The sequence below is a fragment of the Tachyglossus aculeatus genome, chromosome 12 (genome assembly GCF_015852505.1).
Source record: "Tachyglossus aculeatus isolate mTacAcu1 chromosome 12, mTacAcu1.pri, whole genome shotgun sequence".
Taxonomy (NCBI): Eukaryota; Metazoa; Chordata; class Mammalia; order Monotremata; family Tachyglossidae; genus Tachyglossus; species Tachyglossus aculeatus.
In genome coordinates this window covers 19512404-19527444 of record NC_052077.1, presented here as the reverse complement: position 1 = coordinate 19527444, position 15041 = coordinate 19512404, and the positions used below count along the sequence as shown (strand labels likewise).

Below are 15041 nucleotides of genomic sequence, written 5' to 3'. Positions count from 1 at the left end.
GCATCAGAAGGAGAGGAAGTGATTGCTGTGTGTGTTTCCTGACCTGAAGACCATCAGTGTCTTGAAATTAACCACATGGACATTGGATGCTTAATGTTGGCTCACCCCAGCCTACATATGATGTTTGGTACTTCTGCCACATATGTTCTTTTTTTTTTTTCTTTTAAGGTATTTGTTAAGCACTTACTATGTACCAGGTACTGTACTAAGTGCTGGGGTAGATAGAAGCTAATCAGGTTGGACACAGTCCACGTCCCACATGGGGCTCGCACTCTTAAACCCCATTTTGCAGATGAAGTAACCGAGGCAGAGAAGTTGTGACTTAACCAAGGTCACACACACAGCAGACAAGTGGCAGAACCAGGATTAGAACTCAGGTCCTCCTGACTCCTGGGCCCATGCTCTATCCACTAGGCCACGCTGCTTTTTTTTGCTGCCACCCTCTGAAAGTGGGAATGGGGAGCAGAACTTAGATTGTGAGCCCGCTGTTGGGTAGGGACCGTCTTTATATGTTGCCAACTTGTACTTCCCAAGCGCTTAGTACAGTGCTCTGCACACAGTAAGCACTCAATAAATACGATTGAATGAATGAATAACATCAGGATCCCACACTTCATTTTGGGCCTTACCACCAGGTCTCTTTTTTAGAAACACTATTTTACTTTGCTGCTGTTACTTTCCCTGTGGAGAAGATAAAAGAGAGAACTGAGACCAGTTAAGGTTCCTGCTGCCCATCCTTCAAAAGTCCCAAATCCTCAGGCAGGACCTTCTCCTTTTTTCAAAATAATAATAGTCTTAAAAAATCAAGTTAAGATATAAAAAATGAAAAGCTTGCCTAAAGGATACCTGCTTTGGCCTATATTGCCTCTACTTTCATCTGGCCAGGGTGATAAGTTTAAAAACTTTTCCATAAGCTGCTCTTTGGCATTTTTATCCCACTTGCTAATTACTGAGGGAATATGTAAGATCTAGGAAAAATTGCCAGCTGCAGGGCACTCATCCTTCTAAATTAAATTTTTCCACCTGCACACGGTTTTTGATTCTGTATTTCCTGATCTCTTCCCATTTTTAGCAAAAAGTAAATACGAGAGCAGAGTTGTTTTACACAGATAGCAGAGACCATAAATAAATGGCTTACCACTATCAGAAAGAAGATCAGAGAATTATTACAGAGATCAGTTTTCTGTCGTAGTAATAATACAGGGAACTAGCCTATATTTGCCCTTTTATTTTAAATAACTGTGGTACATAGAGGTTAACATAAGAGCTAAAACTGGATAGATTTGGATGTCGTGTTTGCATACTTGTTATTTTTTTAAATATGATGATCTTAGTTGATTGAAAGTTAGAGTCGTGTGTTCATGTACTTGATTTTTCTTGGAATTCTGTACAAGTTGAGTACTACCATTATTCTCCTTGAATTTTGTAGACAAATTATTTTGATTCTAGAATACTTTAAAAAATGGAACCACTTGTCTGCTGTGTGACCTGGGCAAGTCATTTAACTTCTCTGTGCTTCAGTTCCATGATCTTGATCATACTTGTGTACCGTGATGGTTGACTTTCCCCCTCCTCTTCTCATTATATAGGGTTTCCCTTGTTGTAACAGAAACTGTTGATGCAGGTTTATTTGGAGAAGGCATTGTGGAGAGCTTGATCCATGCCTGGGAGAATTTGCTTTTGAAGCCAAAGGTAGGAAGGAGTCTATTTTCCTATGGCTAGGTCCCCATTATTCATAACCACTGTGAACTATTCCGCCTCGTAACCACTTTGTAATTCTGTTTTTACCATGGTCTTACATAGTGGCAAACTAGGGTTTGTTGTCGTTGTTGTTTGTATTCTCTCCGAAGGCCTTCAAGGCCTTTTTATGTCATTTTTATTTCTGTTTCAGATTTAAGCACATGCTCTCTAGTGTTAAAAATTAAAATGGCTTTGCTGTTTAATAAGTATATTGATTTGTAGCCTAGCTTTTATCCATATATCAGAGATTGAAGGTGGACACATGTTTCAAATTTAGTGGGAAAATAACATCCAGACTAAGCTGTCTGCTAAAATAAATAACTAATTCTGATGTCTGTGCATCTCACCTTCCCCTAATCATCACCAGTCGTATTTATTGAGCGCTTACTGTGTGCAGAGCACTGTACTAAGCGCTTGGGAAGTACAAGTTGGCAACATATAGAGACAGTCCCTACCCAACAGTGGGCTCACAGTCTAAAAGGGGGAGACAGAGAACAAAACCAAACATACTAACAAAATAAAATAAATAAATAGACCTAATGCGGCCTAGTGGATAAGAGCACGGGCCTGGGAATCAGAAAGGACCTGGGTTCAAGTGCTGATTCCACTGCTTGTTTGCTGTGTGACCGTGGGCAAGTCATTTAACTTCTCTGTGCCTCAGTTCCCTCATCTGCAAAATGAGGATTAAGACTATGTGTGATATGGGACTGTATCCAACCTGATTAACTTGTATCTACCTCAGTGCTTAGAACAATGCCTGGCACACAGTAAGAACTTAACAAATACATTTTTATGACTATTATTACTAGTAGTAGTAGTATTAGCAATATTAATGTTAATAATTTCTTATTTGCTCTGTGGCTTATTGTCCAGTACAGTTGTGGTTTGTATTCAGCAGTTGTTTTGTTGAGGCTTAAAAAACTTTAGGCGATTGCAGATTAAAAAGTAATAATTCCAGGCAAAGAAAATAATTGCACAGACGTCTAACGGGAGAGATCCATTATGAACGACAATGACAAACATCACGTGAAATTAGTTTGAGAGCTTATTGGAGTGTAAAGTTTTGGAAAAAGTGAAAAAACCGGCACTGCGAGATGAGAGCAGGAAGTGTGAAAGTAGTAGAAGCAAAATAACTACAGTTGGCCTCTAGAGTTTCCTCAGGTTTTACTGATAATTGACATCTTTGCATTGAACAGCATTGAGTTAAAAATTAGGAAGCAAATATAATATCTCTTTGAGAGAGTTAATAATGAGTTAGTCTAACTCTAAGCTCATTTTGGGCAGGGAAACGTGTTCACTAATTCTGTTGTATCGTACTTTCCCAAGCGCTTAGTACAGTGCTCTGTACATAGTAAGAGCTCAACAAATGCCGTTGGTGATGGGATTGATTAACTTCATTCAGATCCATTTGTCCTAATTCGGTAGTTCAAACTAACTTTAAATCTGCAGCCCAAAGGTCAGTTTGGTAATTGTGAAGAATATGGACAAGTTATCCCAGCAGGAGCTGCTGTATTTGGGATGGCGGTAGAATGTGCAGAGATACGCAGGCATCACAGGTGGGTGTTATTTTTCAGGAAAAGCTTTGAAAAGCCTTTGTAGAAGTTATTTAAAACTTTGTTTGGAATCTTTTGCTAACTATGCGGTTTACAGTTACTTCTATAATTTTCTAAGTGGGTTTTTTTGGTTATTTTATTGACTATTTAAAGAGCTTTGAAAGCCATGAATGAGTATTCTGGAAACCTGGGCTGTTTTTCCATCTTTGACCCGTTTGCTGTGTTATTCATTCAGTCGTATTTATTGAGTGCTTACCGTGTGCAGAGCACTTGTACTAAGAGCTTGGAAAGTACAATATACAGCCACAAACAATAATAATACAATGGGCACTTGTGCTTAAGTTCTCTCGTTTTAAAAATATCAGTCTTGGGCTTTAGCTGTTGCAGAAACAGAAACAAATCCTATGAGGGCAGAGTAACTTCAAGGTGTATTTAGTGTCTGTATAACAGTTGCATTATCACATGACTAGTGATTCTACTGTTTTCACGCAGTATGCATTCTTTAAAAGTGGGCTAAAGAAGCACCTCCCTGTCATGATAGTGCCTGTTAAGAGTAAATCATTTTGTTCCATCTAGGTGGAAGAGCTAATGAGCCATTATGAGATTTTTTTTAAACTACTACAAGATCGGGAAATATCAAGTTTGGTTTTTTGCAGGAATTTCACAAAGATTTATATATCTCATTCAAAAGGGTAGTTGTTGGAAAATGTTTTTTATGGGAAATGGTAGGTGAAATAATAGCTTTATGGGCATGAGTTAAATTTGTTATTTTTCTCACTGTCCAACTTCATAATATTTATGTTACTTTAAACTAGGTATTACCATATTTTTGGAGTATACCCTCCTCCCTTAGAGTGTTAGCTCCTTTTGGGCAGGGAATGTGTCACTTCATTATTCTGTACTTCTCAGTGGACCGCACAAAGTCAGTGCTCAATAAATACTGCTACTTACAGATGAGGGAACTGAGGCACAGAGAAGTTAAGTGACTTGCCCAAAGTCACACAGCTGACAATTGGCGGAGTCTGGATTTGAACCCATGACCTCTGATTCCAAAGCCTGTGCTCTTGCCTACTGAGCCACAGTGCTTCTCACTATATGTAAATATGTTTGTATGTATTTATTACTATTTATTTATTTTACTTGTACATATTTATTCTATTTATATTTATTATATATTTATTATCTATTTATATATTTCTATAACATATTCTGTTAATATGTTTTGTTTTGTTCTCTGTCTCCCCCTTTTAGACTGTGAGCCCACTGTTGGGTAGGGACCGTCTCTATATGTTGCCAACTTGTACTTCCCAAGCGCTTAGTACAGTGCTCTGCGCACAGTAAGCGCTCAATAAATATGATTGAATGAATGAACGAATGAAGGCCTTGTAAGGTAGAATCCTGCATAAATGCTTACATGTAATTAAATTAGGAAAGATAACAGTTCTAGACAGATTGACTCAAGCTGTGTCACCAACTTTTAAAGGTCCCTTTCTTCCCTAAGTGGTGCTGTAGGAAATCTGAAAATCGTGGTACACCTGAACTTCCCCGTAACGTGGGTACAAAAACCCACTCTAAGAAAAACCCACATTGTAGAACTCACTGGATCTGACACCATGCAGATGCACACAGATTGTTTTTTTTTCCTGACACTGTGGTGTGCTCTTTCCAAACAGATTCTGTTGCCAGAAGAACGCTCCCCAATTTCCTAATAGTCTCTTAATTCAAGTGCTTAGTGAAACACCTGTTAGGGTGGAACTGAATATACATTCTTTTAAGCACCTGGGAGCTGGAGCTGGTTTCCCCAGGCAGCTGGGATTTACTTCCTGATTCTGAAAGCTGAAATATTTTCATTTTCCCTTTAGAGTGGGTGTTCAAGATGTTGCTGGCATCCATTTGCCAGAAACTCTACAATTCCACAGTCCAGCCCATTCTTCTGGGGATTCTGAAGAAGCAATCGAACCGTACACGACTGAGAAAATGAGTAGAGTTCCTGGAGGTTACTTTCCCCTGACCAAGTCCTTTGAGGCACTGACAGTTGATTTCAACAATCTTCAGGTAAAGATTTGTTGCTGGTAATTTTCTCTCCTGTGTCAGGACGTTTAATTCAAATTCTAAAAACATTCTAGATTGCAGCATTCTTCACGATACAAGGCCGTCTGTTGAAAAAGATGACCCTTTAAAAGACAAGAACTACTCTGTGTTAATGGCCTATGTAAATCACTTAGTTTGAGATGAATGGTTCTCTACTGGGGTGTTTACCTTTCCTGTTTCTTCAGTCAGTGAATGGGAGATAAAAGCCCTAAAATGAATTATTTTTATCAGTTTCATTATTAACCCTCAAACATCTAGGGATGTTTGAATTTCAAGGATTAGGGTTTTTTTTAGAAATGTTGTCTGACCTGGTGTCAGTAACTCAGAAAATTTCCAGTGATCTAATAATTTGGCTTGAGAATCAGGAGGCTTGGTGTACACTGCAGTTTGTGATTTCTGCATATCAATTTCATTCCTCCTCCTGAGAAATAGCAGCATTAGACCTGTATTGACTGACCTTCGTGAGGCGATTATGAAGACTCATCGTGTAATATTGGCAACGTGACCTTCACCCATTGGAGAAAAATACTTTATAAGTAATAATAACGATTATGGTATTTGTTAAGCACTTACTATGTGCCAGGCACAGTACTAAGCAGTGGGGTGAATACAAGCAAATTGGGTTTCTGTCTCACCTGGGGCTCACCATCTTAATCCTCATTTTACAGATGAGGGAACTGAGGCACCGAGAAGTGAAGTGACTTGTCCAAGGTCACACAGCAGACAAGTGGAGGAGCTGATATTAGAACCCGCCTGTGCTCTATCCACTATGCCATGCTGCCTTAAAAATGTATTATTTCTAACAGGAAGCAGAGGGAGCCAAGGGAAAGAGCTACTCACCCCAACAGCTGCAGTGCTTTTGAGCAGAACAGCATCTCTCCAGTAGATCCTTCGGCGAACAACTTCTGATCAGAGAGACAATTTTGAAACCGTACATTAGGTGATGTTACAGTGTGTTAGTAAAGGAAAAAAAAGGATACACTTTGGAATTGCCAAGTATGTTTTGGTTTACTTGGAGAGTTTAAAAGCAGAGACTCCTAAAGAGGCCAGTCCAGATCTTCCAAGGCACAGCCCTGAAGCAACTGGGGAATTTCCTTTCCTGAAAAAGTGTAGGAATCTGCAAAATGGTTTAAGATTAAATCATTGATTTAAGGTAAACCAAGATATACCAAGCTGGAGGAAGTCAGGGACAGGAACTCAGCAGCTTGGCAATTGCCATCTGAGCACTGAGCTATGATCCCGAACTTTAATTTCTTGTCTGGACTGTGAGTGTTTCCCATCTTAGCAATTCAGATTAAACTAAATAAGCGGAAGGAAACCAGAAGGGGAGAAGGTGGACACAAACAACACGATGTAGAATTGTAGGTTTCAAATGGCCATGTTATGGGAGAGTTTTTCCGAGCGTCTCTTTTTTTAGCATTTTTTCTTTTGTCAAATATAGAATCTCCAGAAAGAGCTGATACCTGATAGTTGACTCAGCAGGAAGCCTGTGGGGAGTTCACACTCTGAATGATCATTTCCTGCAGTGGGACTGTCAATTGCGCAGTGATTAAGAGACTCTGGGGAAAAGGGAGAAGCGGTCTCTTTGTTTTAGTAATTTGGCTTTCTTAGCTTCCTTTCATATATCTTTAAAACGCCTTAAAGATAAATTAAAAGCAGAACCTTTTTCATAGTTGAAATTAAAACGATTACAAGTGTTTGGAAAGAGATTTGCACACTAAATAACTGAGAAGTGATGTGGCCATAAATTACAGTTTTTCAGTCCAAAATATGGGATTTTTCCCTTCCCACCATCATAATGTTATTTATTAACTGAGGCACTTTTTTGAGTCTCTGTGAAACTTAGTGAAAGTAAGCCACTAACTCCAGTAAGGCACATCTTGAATAACAGGTATTGAAATTGCCCAAAGATATCTTCTTGTCAGTGCAGTGAGTTATTGCTTTGGTGGGCTAGGGTGCTGGTTTTCAGTGAGCGTGAGCATAATTTATTTGTAGAATTAAGACCAATGGTTTTGTATATATTGCATTCTAACATTTTAAAAAAAATTAAACTTTTCAGTTTACCAAACAGAGCTTACCCGTTCACCCTTCTCTCCTCCTTCCCCAATTCCTGGCTTCAGAGCCGAGAGGGTAGAGCTGTTATGGAATCATCTCTCCAGTTCAGTCCACATATTATACCACATCCTGTCGATTCTACTTTCACATCACTAAAATTCACCCTTCCCTCTCTATCCAAACTACTTCTACACTGATCCAAGCCCTTGTCATATTCCACCTTGACTACTTTATCAGCCTCATTGCTGACCTCCCTGCCTCCTATCTCTTCCCACGTCAGGCCTTCCTTCGTTATGTTGACCGATCATTTTGCTTAGAAAACATTCAGTTCACATCTCCCCACTCCTCAAGCATCTCCAGGGGTTGCCCATCCAGCTCTGAATTGAACACAAACTCCTTACCATTGGCTCTAAAAGCACTCAATCAGCCCTCCCCTTTCCTTGCTGATTTCCTATTACATCGAAGTCTGCACACTTCTCTCTTATATTGCTGACCTACTCACTATACCTCAGTCTCTTGTATTTCACCACCAGCCCCTTGATGATGTTCTCCCTGTGGCCTGGAATTCTCTCCCCCTTCATATGTGACAGACCACCACTCTCCCCATGTTCAAAGCCTTATTAAAGCCACAGCTCCATGAGGCCTTTCCCAACTAAGCCCTTATTTCCACTATTCCCTCTCCCTTCTGTGTCACCTTTGCTCTTGGATCTGTATCCTTTAAGCACTTGATAGTCACCCCACTCTCAGCCCCACAGCACTTATGTAAATATCTATAATTGATCTTAATGTCTGTCTCCCCCTCTGTACTGTAATTACACTCCTTGTAGGCAGAGAATGGGCTTCCCAACTCTGTTGTAGTCAATCAGTGGTATTTACTGAGCACTTACCATGTGCACAGCACTATACTAAGTGCTTGGGAATATATAATGCAATAGAGTTGGTAGACGTGTTCTCTGCCCTTAGGGAGCTTACAGCCTAGAGAGGGAAACAGACGTTAATAGGAATAAATAAAGCTCTTGTACTTTCCCAAGTACCTAGTACAGTGCTCTGGACAAAGTCAACATTCAATAAATGCCCTTTGTTGATTGACTGATTGATTTATGATTTAGGAGCGGAAGTTGCTAGGTAACAGACCCACCAGAGGTGCTACAGAAAAGAGACTGGCAGAGTGTCCCCCTGGTAATCAGGATTCCATTCCATCTTCTAATCCAGCTAATTGGGCTATAGCAAGATTATCCCATGGGGACACACAAAGGAAAACGTGGCCCTGTTTGCATTCTGTGTAGAGATATAAGAAGTCTGTGGTCTCTAATTGTGGGAATCTTACTTGGGTTTTCTCTGCCGAGAGTGGGGAGCGGCATCATTTGCCCCTTTCAAAATAAGCTTCTACTGACAGCTTGAAATATTTTACTTTTAATACCCCTAGAATCTACTCTTCACCTCTCTCCAAAAGCCATGTGATATGGGAAAGGACTGGGTTAAGAGGGGGGAAAAAAAGTGTAACATGTCAATTGAAACCTCTTTAAAAAAAATTACGCCAGAAATTTGGGAGTAAATGCCCCTTTAAAAATAATGGTTGTGTTTAGACCTGTAGACAATTGCAAGGGCTTGGGAGTCAGAGGTCATGGGTTTTAGAACCCAGCTCAGCTGTGTGACTTTGGGCAAGTCACTTAACTTCTCTGTGCCTCAGTTACCTTATCTGTAAAATGAGGATTGACTGTGAGTCCCATGTGGGACAACCTGATTACTTTGTATCCCCCCCAGTGCTTAAAACAGTGCTTGGCACATAGCGCTTAACAAATGCCATCATTATTATTATTTTTTTTTTTCATTGTGAAGCAGTAATATTAAGCAACCCGCAAATACAATATACCGGTCATTGTTTTACCTAGTAATTGTTGCCCCCCCCCACCCCGTAAAATGCACACACTGGTTTGATAATAGTTACCAGGTTCAAAATCAGGTTCAAGAGGTTGAGATTGGGTCATTTAACTGTACATCACTGAACGAGGACTAAAAATAGCAATCAGGTCCACCTTTTATTCACAGCAATTGAGTGGAAGAGGGTTTACAGATATTGACCAAGATCCATTTGCTAACTCTGAAAAGTCTCCAGTAGTCATGGCTGAATAAGTTTTCCAGACAGAATAGTGGCCAGGGTCATCGTCATCATCATCGGTGATAATGAGCTCTTACTCTGTGCAGACCACTGTACTGAGTGCTTGGGAGAGTACAATGCAGAGAATTGGTAGTTATGTTCCCTGTCCACACTGAGCTTACAGTGTAGAGACTAAAGTCAAGGATTTATCAGTAATTACTGATTGGAAAGAATGCCATCCAAGGGCATGGGATGTGAGCCCCTTTTAGCCCACTGTTGGGTAGGGACTGTCTCTATATGTTGCAAACTTGTACTTCCCAAGTGCTTAGTACAGTGCTCTGCACACAGTAAGCGCTCAATAAATATGATTGATTGATTGATTGACTCCTTACCATTTCCTTCTTCTGTCCTGGAACTCCCTCCCCCTTCATATCTGACAGACCACTACTCTCTCCACCTTCAAAATCACACCTCCTTTTCCAGCTAAGCCCCCATCTCCCTACTCCCTCTCCTCTCTGCATTGTCTGTGCACTTGGACACATGTCCCTTTTAGCCCTTGCTATTCATTCCACCCTCAGCCCCATAGCGCTTCCGTACGTATCCATAATTTATTTTAATGTCTGTCTCCCCATCTAGACTGTAAGGTCCCTGTGGGCTGGGAATGTGTACCAACTCTTGTATTTTACTCTCCCAAGTGCTTAGTATAGTGATCTGCACCCAGCAAGCAGTCAATAAAAACCATTGATTGATCTCCCCTTTCTCCACTTAAGTATAGTAGGAATTATATTCCTTAAGTTGAAAACTGCAAATGTGCCTTCGGTATTTTTTAGCTTAGAACGTAATGAGTTTGAGGAAAGTGAGTGGCAGGTTTAGACTCGTGGACTCACATAAAATATTTAGACCCGTACCATTCGAATCCTATATTTCTCGCTCCTCTTCCTTTTTTTTGTTTCAGGAACTAAAAAGCCTGGCAATTAAAAAGCCTGTTAAGATTAATGTGCCAGTCACCAGGGGAGGAGTCTTGGACGCTATTGTGATCTGGTTTGTTCTCCAGCTTGATGATGAACACAGTCTCTCAACAAACCCTAGTGAAGAGACATGTTGGGAACAAGCTGTTTACCCAGTGCAAGACCTTCCAGGTAAAACCTCTAGTTTGATTTGATATTGATTTAGGTGAGGTTGATTATATGAGCCAACTGGGCTTTATTGTCTCTTTCAAGGGTCAAAGGTAAGGTTTACTAATTTCTTCTTCCGCAACGCTAATTGTTACCCTGCCGCCCTGACGTAAGGAACTGTCCCTCACATACATGAGGACTTAACTAGTCATGGTGTTCTTGATTACAGTAGGATAAGGATCTTTACTTCAAAGGCAGCATAGACTGGTTTTGCTGTAACTTGTCTTAAAGCATGCGAGCACATCATAGTAGTGTGGAGAAGGTTGGAAAGCAGGATTCATTTGGGATATGTGGAGTTGAAGCTCTTTGCCAAGCAGATTTAGCACATTCAAGGACATTTCTGTCCTCTTCATGCCATCCTGCCCGAGCAAAAGAGATTTGGAAAGCTCGGGATCTATTTCTATTACGTATTTTCTCTCTCTGCTAAAGCTGTGGTGCTGGTGGTGGTTTGAAGAGGCAGATTGCTAATCACCAGGGTTTATATGAAGTTTATATCCATTTATTTCTCAGGGACTCTAGATGTGAACAATCACTTTCTATCCCTGTTGACCCTTGTTGAGAGACCTAGGCTCCACATTTTACTTCAGGGAAAGAAGGATTTAAAAACTGGAGTAGGAACACTGTGATTATTTTTAAATTCATTTTCCTTTACTGAATATATACCATTTAGTGTTCAGACGAGCGTTTTAAAACCCCAGAGAAAATACCATTAATACCCTTGTCCTTTTGGGTTGGTGAAGAAAGGCTTAAATTGTGAAAAATATTAAATGAAAAAGAGTTTGGACACCTAGCCACCTCTTCATTTAAGGGGAGTAGATCTGTAGCATTAGAATAGTACAGAAAAAGAGGGAACGGGGCTAATCTGTGAATTAGCAACTTGTCTTTGGACCTTCAGAAGGTCGAATTTTGAACTAATGTGAGTGCTTCAAGAGGAAAGTAATGTTAAAAAATTTGCCTCCAGTTAGCTTTCCCGGTCCTCACAGCAGTTTGGACTGAAAAGAACTTTCCGTTAAAGGCAGGCTTTAAGGAGACATGACTGGAATAAGACTGGGAATGTTTTGAGATGTTAGTTTGTATTCATAGATTTATTTAAGTTTTATCATTATTGCCACTCAACCTCCCTCTTGTATTTCTATTAATAATTTTATGGCGTTGGAAAGTATTCTTCAGTGTCCAGTGTTTACCCAGATGAGTGTGTTTGAGAAATGATCAGTTTATTTAATCTTTTTCCCTAGATTAAGACACTGCCTAAAAAATGATCCATCGTCAGGATAAAGGAGGATTAAAGTAAATATGTCACTAATTATTAACACTAATATATGGGCTAAATAAATGCACGAATAATAAGTATTCCCAGGCCCAACTTATAAAACAAAGTGCAACATGCACTACACTATAAAAACAGTGTTTATGCAGTTAAAATATAATTATACCATCAAGTATGTACTCGTGGTTGAATAGGATTAAGTTTAGTCTTTAAAACTGGAAAATGGCATGGCCACCTCAGTGAACAGTTGGGTTCTCTAGCCTAAATCAAACGCACCCAAAGAATATGGTGGAGCTACACCTGTAAAGCTGCCATGGACATTTAAGGGAGAATGGTTGAATTGGTGAGATTTGCTAAGGGTCCTACACCGGAGGGAAATTGTCATGTGTGTACCCGCGGCCCCCAGATGACGAGGGGCTTTAGCCACATCATCTGTACAGCTAGGGTGTGGGGGCAACCAATTCTATCTTCTCCTCATCTTGATACAGAAAGGAGGGCCTACAACATAATTAACACCTGGTGGGGTGACTCAGATCCCCTTCACCACTATATTGAATCCTGTCTCCAAGGACGCGTTAGGAGTTGGACGGCAAATCTTTTCATTTTAGGAAAAATTCTTGAAGATTGATAAAATAGCAGGAAGCTCCCCTGCTCTGTATATTTCTGGAACTCTCTGGGATGAGAGCAAAGGGTCCCCTGAAACGGGCTGCTAGACTGTGGAACTCCTGCCTAGACTGAGTCTGTCAGCCAGTGTCCAGCCCGATGACTTTCTTTTGTTTGATCTGGGAAGGTCTTAGCTCCATGAGTCAGAACTTTTGTGTGTGCAGTGGCAGAGTCCCTGAGGATGGCCCACGGGAACAGGACTCTTGACTCTGTGATGCCTACGGCTGTCTAACACAAAGCAACTAGTTGTGTATATGTGGGATACCCTTTCCCCAACTTTCTGATGGAGGAAGGTACCAGCGAGTGGTAAATGGGAAAATATGTGCTTGGCGAAATACAGTAATTTCAAATGGGAAAGGGAAACTTTGTGGCGTAGTGCCTGCATATCATCATCATCAGTCGTATTTATTGAGCGCTTACTGTGTGCAGAGCACTGTACTAAGCGCTTGGGAAGTACAAATGGGCAACATATAGAGACAGTCCCTACCCAACAGTGGGCTTACAGTCTAAAAGTCTAAATATGTGTCCTGATGCCGCATAAGTTTGATATTCTGGTACAAATATTTGGATAGCCCTTCCGGTATCATTGAACCATACCGGGAAGATTTCTGTTTCAGGAATGATTGCAATCCCTTGTAGAGAATTTGGAAAACTACTGTTTCATTTGCCAGTTTAAGCCTTTTCTGATTGTCAGCACCCAAGAAGTTAATGTCCCCCTAATGGTGGAGTCGCCAAGCAGGAATAACAGCTTGGTTTTATATAGTGTTTTTGTTCCCAGAGCGTTCTTACGTTACGTATCTCCCTTCCGTCACAACAATCCTGTGCAGTAAGTAGGAACCCCTTTTTGTAGGTGAGGGAACTGAGATACAGAGATGGGAAGCGATTTTTGCCCAGAGTCACACGGCAGGTTGGTGATGGAGGTCAAACTCAAACCTGGGTCCTGACTTCCAGATGAGCATTCTTGTGCTATACTATGCTGCTTCGTCCTGAGACCTCAGAACCCAGCACCTGTACAGAGGTTTTACTCTCCCATTCTCTCATCTCTGCCAGTTCTGTTCTCTTAGAGAGGGCAAAAAGTGAGTGAGCTGGCAGGGGTGTAGTGCATTGCCAACTGCAGGTGTGGTCACTGCCCATGTTGGCTAGTTAACAAGTTACAGACAGGACTAGGCATAGAACCGTGGCCTTATTTTCTTTTTTTAATGGTGCCAGGCAAAATGCTAGGTAAGCGCTGGGTTAGATATAGGCTAATCAGGTTGGGGGACAGTCCACGCTCCACAAGGGGCTCACATTTTCAGAATGAGGTAACTGAGGCACAGAGAAGTGAAGTGATTTGCCCAAGGGCACAGAGCAGACAAGTGGCAAACTGGGATTAGCTACTGAGAGCTCACCTCCTCCAGGAGGCCTTCCCAGACTGAGCCCCCTCCTTCCTCTCCCCCTCCTCCCCCTTTCCATCCCCCTACCTTACCTCCTTCCCCTCCCCACAGCACCTGTATATATGGTTGTACGTATTATTTTATTTATTTTATTTGTACATATTCATTCTATTTATTTTATTTTGTTCATATGTTTTGTTTTGTTCTCTGTCTCCCCCTTCTCGACTGTGAGCCCACTGTTGGGTAGGGACCGTCTCTATATGTTGCCAACTTGTACTTCCCAAGCGCTTAGTACAGTGCTCTGCACGCAGTAAGCGCTCAATAAATACGATTGAATGAATGAATGAATGAATTAGAACCCAGGTCCTTCTGACTCCCTGTACCGTGTTCTATCCACTAAACTCTTGAGTCCCACAGCAGTGCTCTTTTAATTGGGCAAGAGTAGTGCTAACATCACTAATAGTTCTAGATTTTGCATTCCAAAATCATTATCTCTCATCTGTCATAATCCATCATAATCATTTATCGTTATCTGTGTTCAGTAATGTAGAACCTCACTATTATTTTTTTTTAAGAGATTGAGTGTCAAGTTTAAATTTACCCAGTCCCCTTGTTCCCTTCCATCCTGTTTGGTCAGGTTTCCCCCCTGCCTTATCCATTCCTTTGGTATGGGCACTAATTAAAGGTTTAACCCAGATCAATTATATTTCCTGCGGGTTAACACTGCTATTGAAAGCGCTGAGGGGAGGAGTTTGAAGCTAAGAGTGTTTTGGGATGACTCTCCCTATTCTCCATATCCAGAGTAAATCGAGAGCAGACCTAGTTTTTCATTTTCTATTGGTTTTGAGACTTTGGTAATAGCTTAAGCGAAATGTGCAAGACACCTTTAGACCCCTTCAATATCTGGAGGTATTGTTTTAAGGAATCCCCAGACTTTTATCATTCCTTGAGCAACCAAGTTGAAAAATTGGGTACTACTTGTCATTATCTCCATGATTTCTCTCCCTGTTAGAACCTGAGGCCAAA

The 15041-nt window shown here is 40.9% G+C and overlaps 1 protein-coding gene across 1 annotated transcript in view; it reads left to right on the top strand.

The window, feature by feature from the left end:
• The window catches only part of PRMT9 (protein arginine methyltransferase 9), a 48602-nt gene that overhangs the window by 17395 nt on the left and 16166 nt on the right, over nucleotides 1-15041 (top strand). Inside the window, exons 5-8 of the mRNA XM_038755093.1 lie at nucleotides 1590-1692; nucleotides 3190-3296; nucleotides 5156-5348; nucleotides 10493-10676. Coding sequence (XP_038611021.1) covers nucleotides 1590-1692; nucleotides 3190-3296; nucleotides 5156-5348; nucleotides 10493-10676 — 587 coding nt within the window. The remainder of the gene's footprint in view (nucleotides 1-1589; nucleotides 1693-3189; nucleotides 3297-5155; nucleotides 5349-10492; nucleotides 10677-15041) is intronic.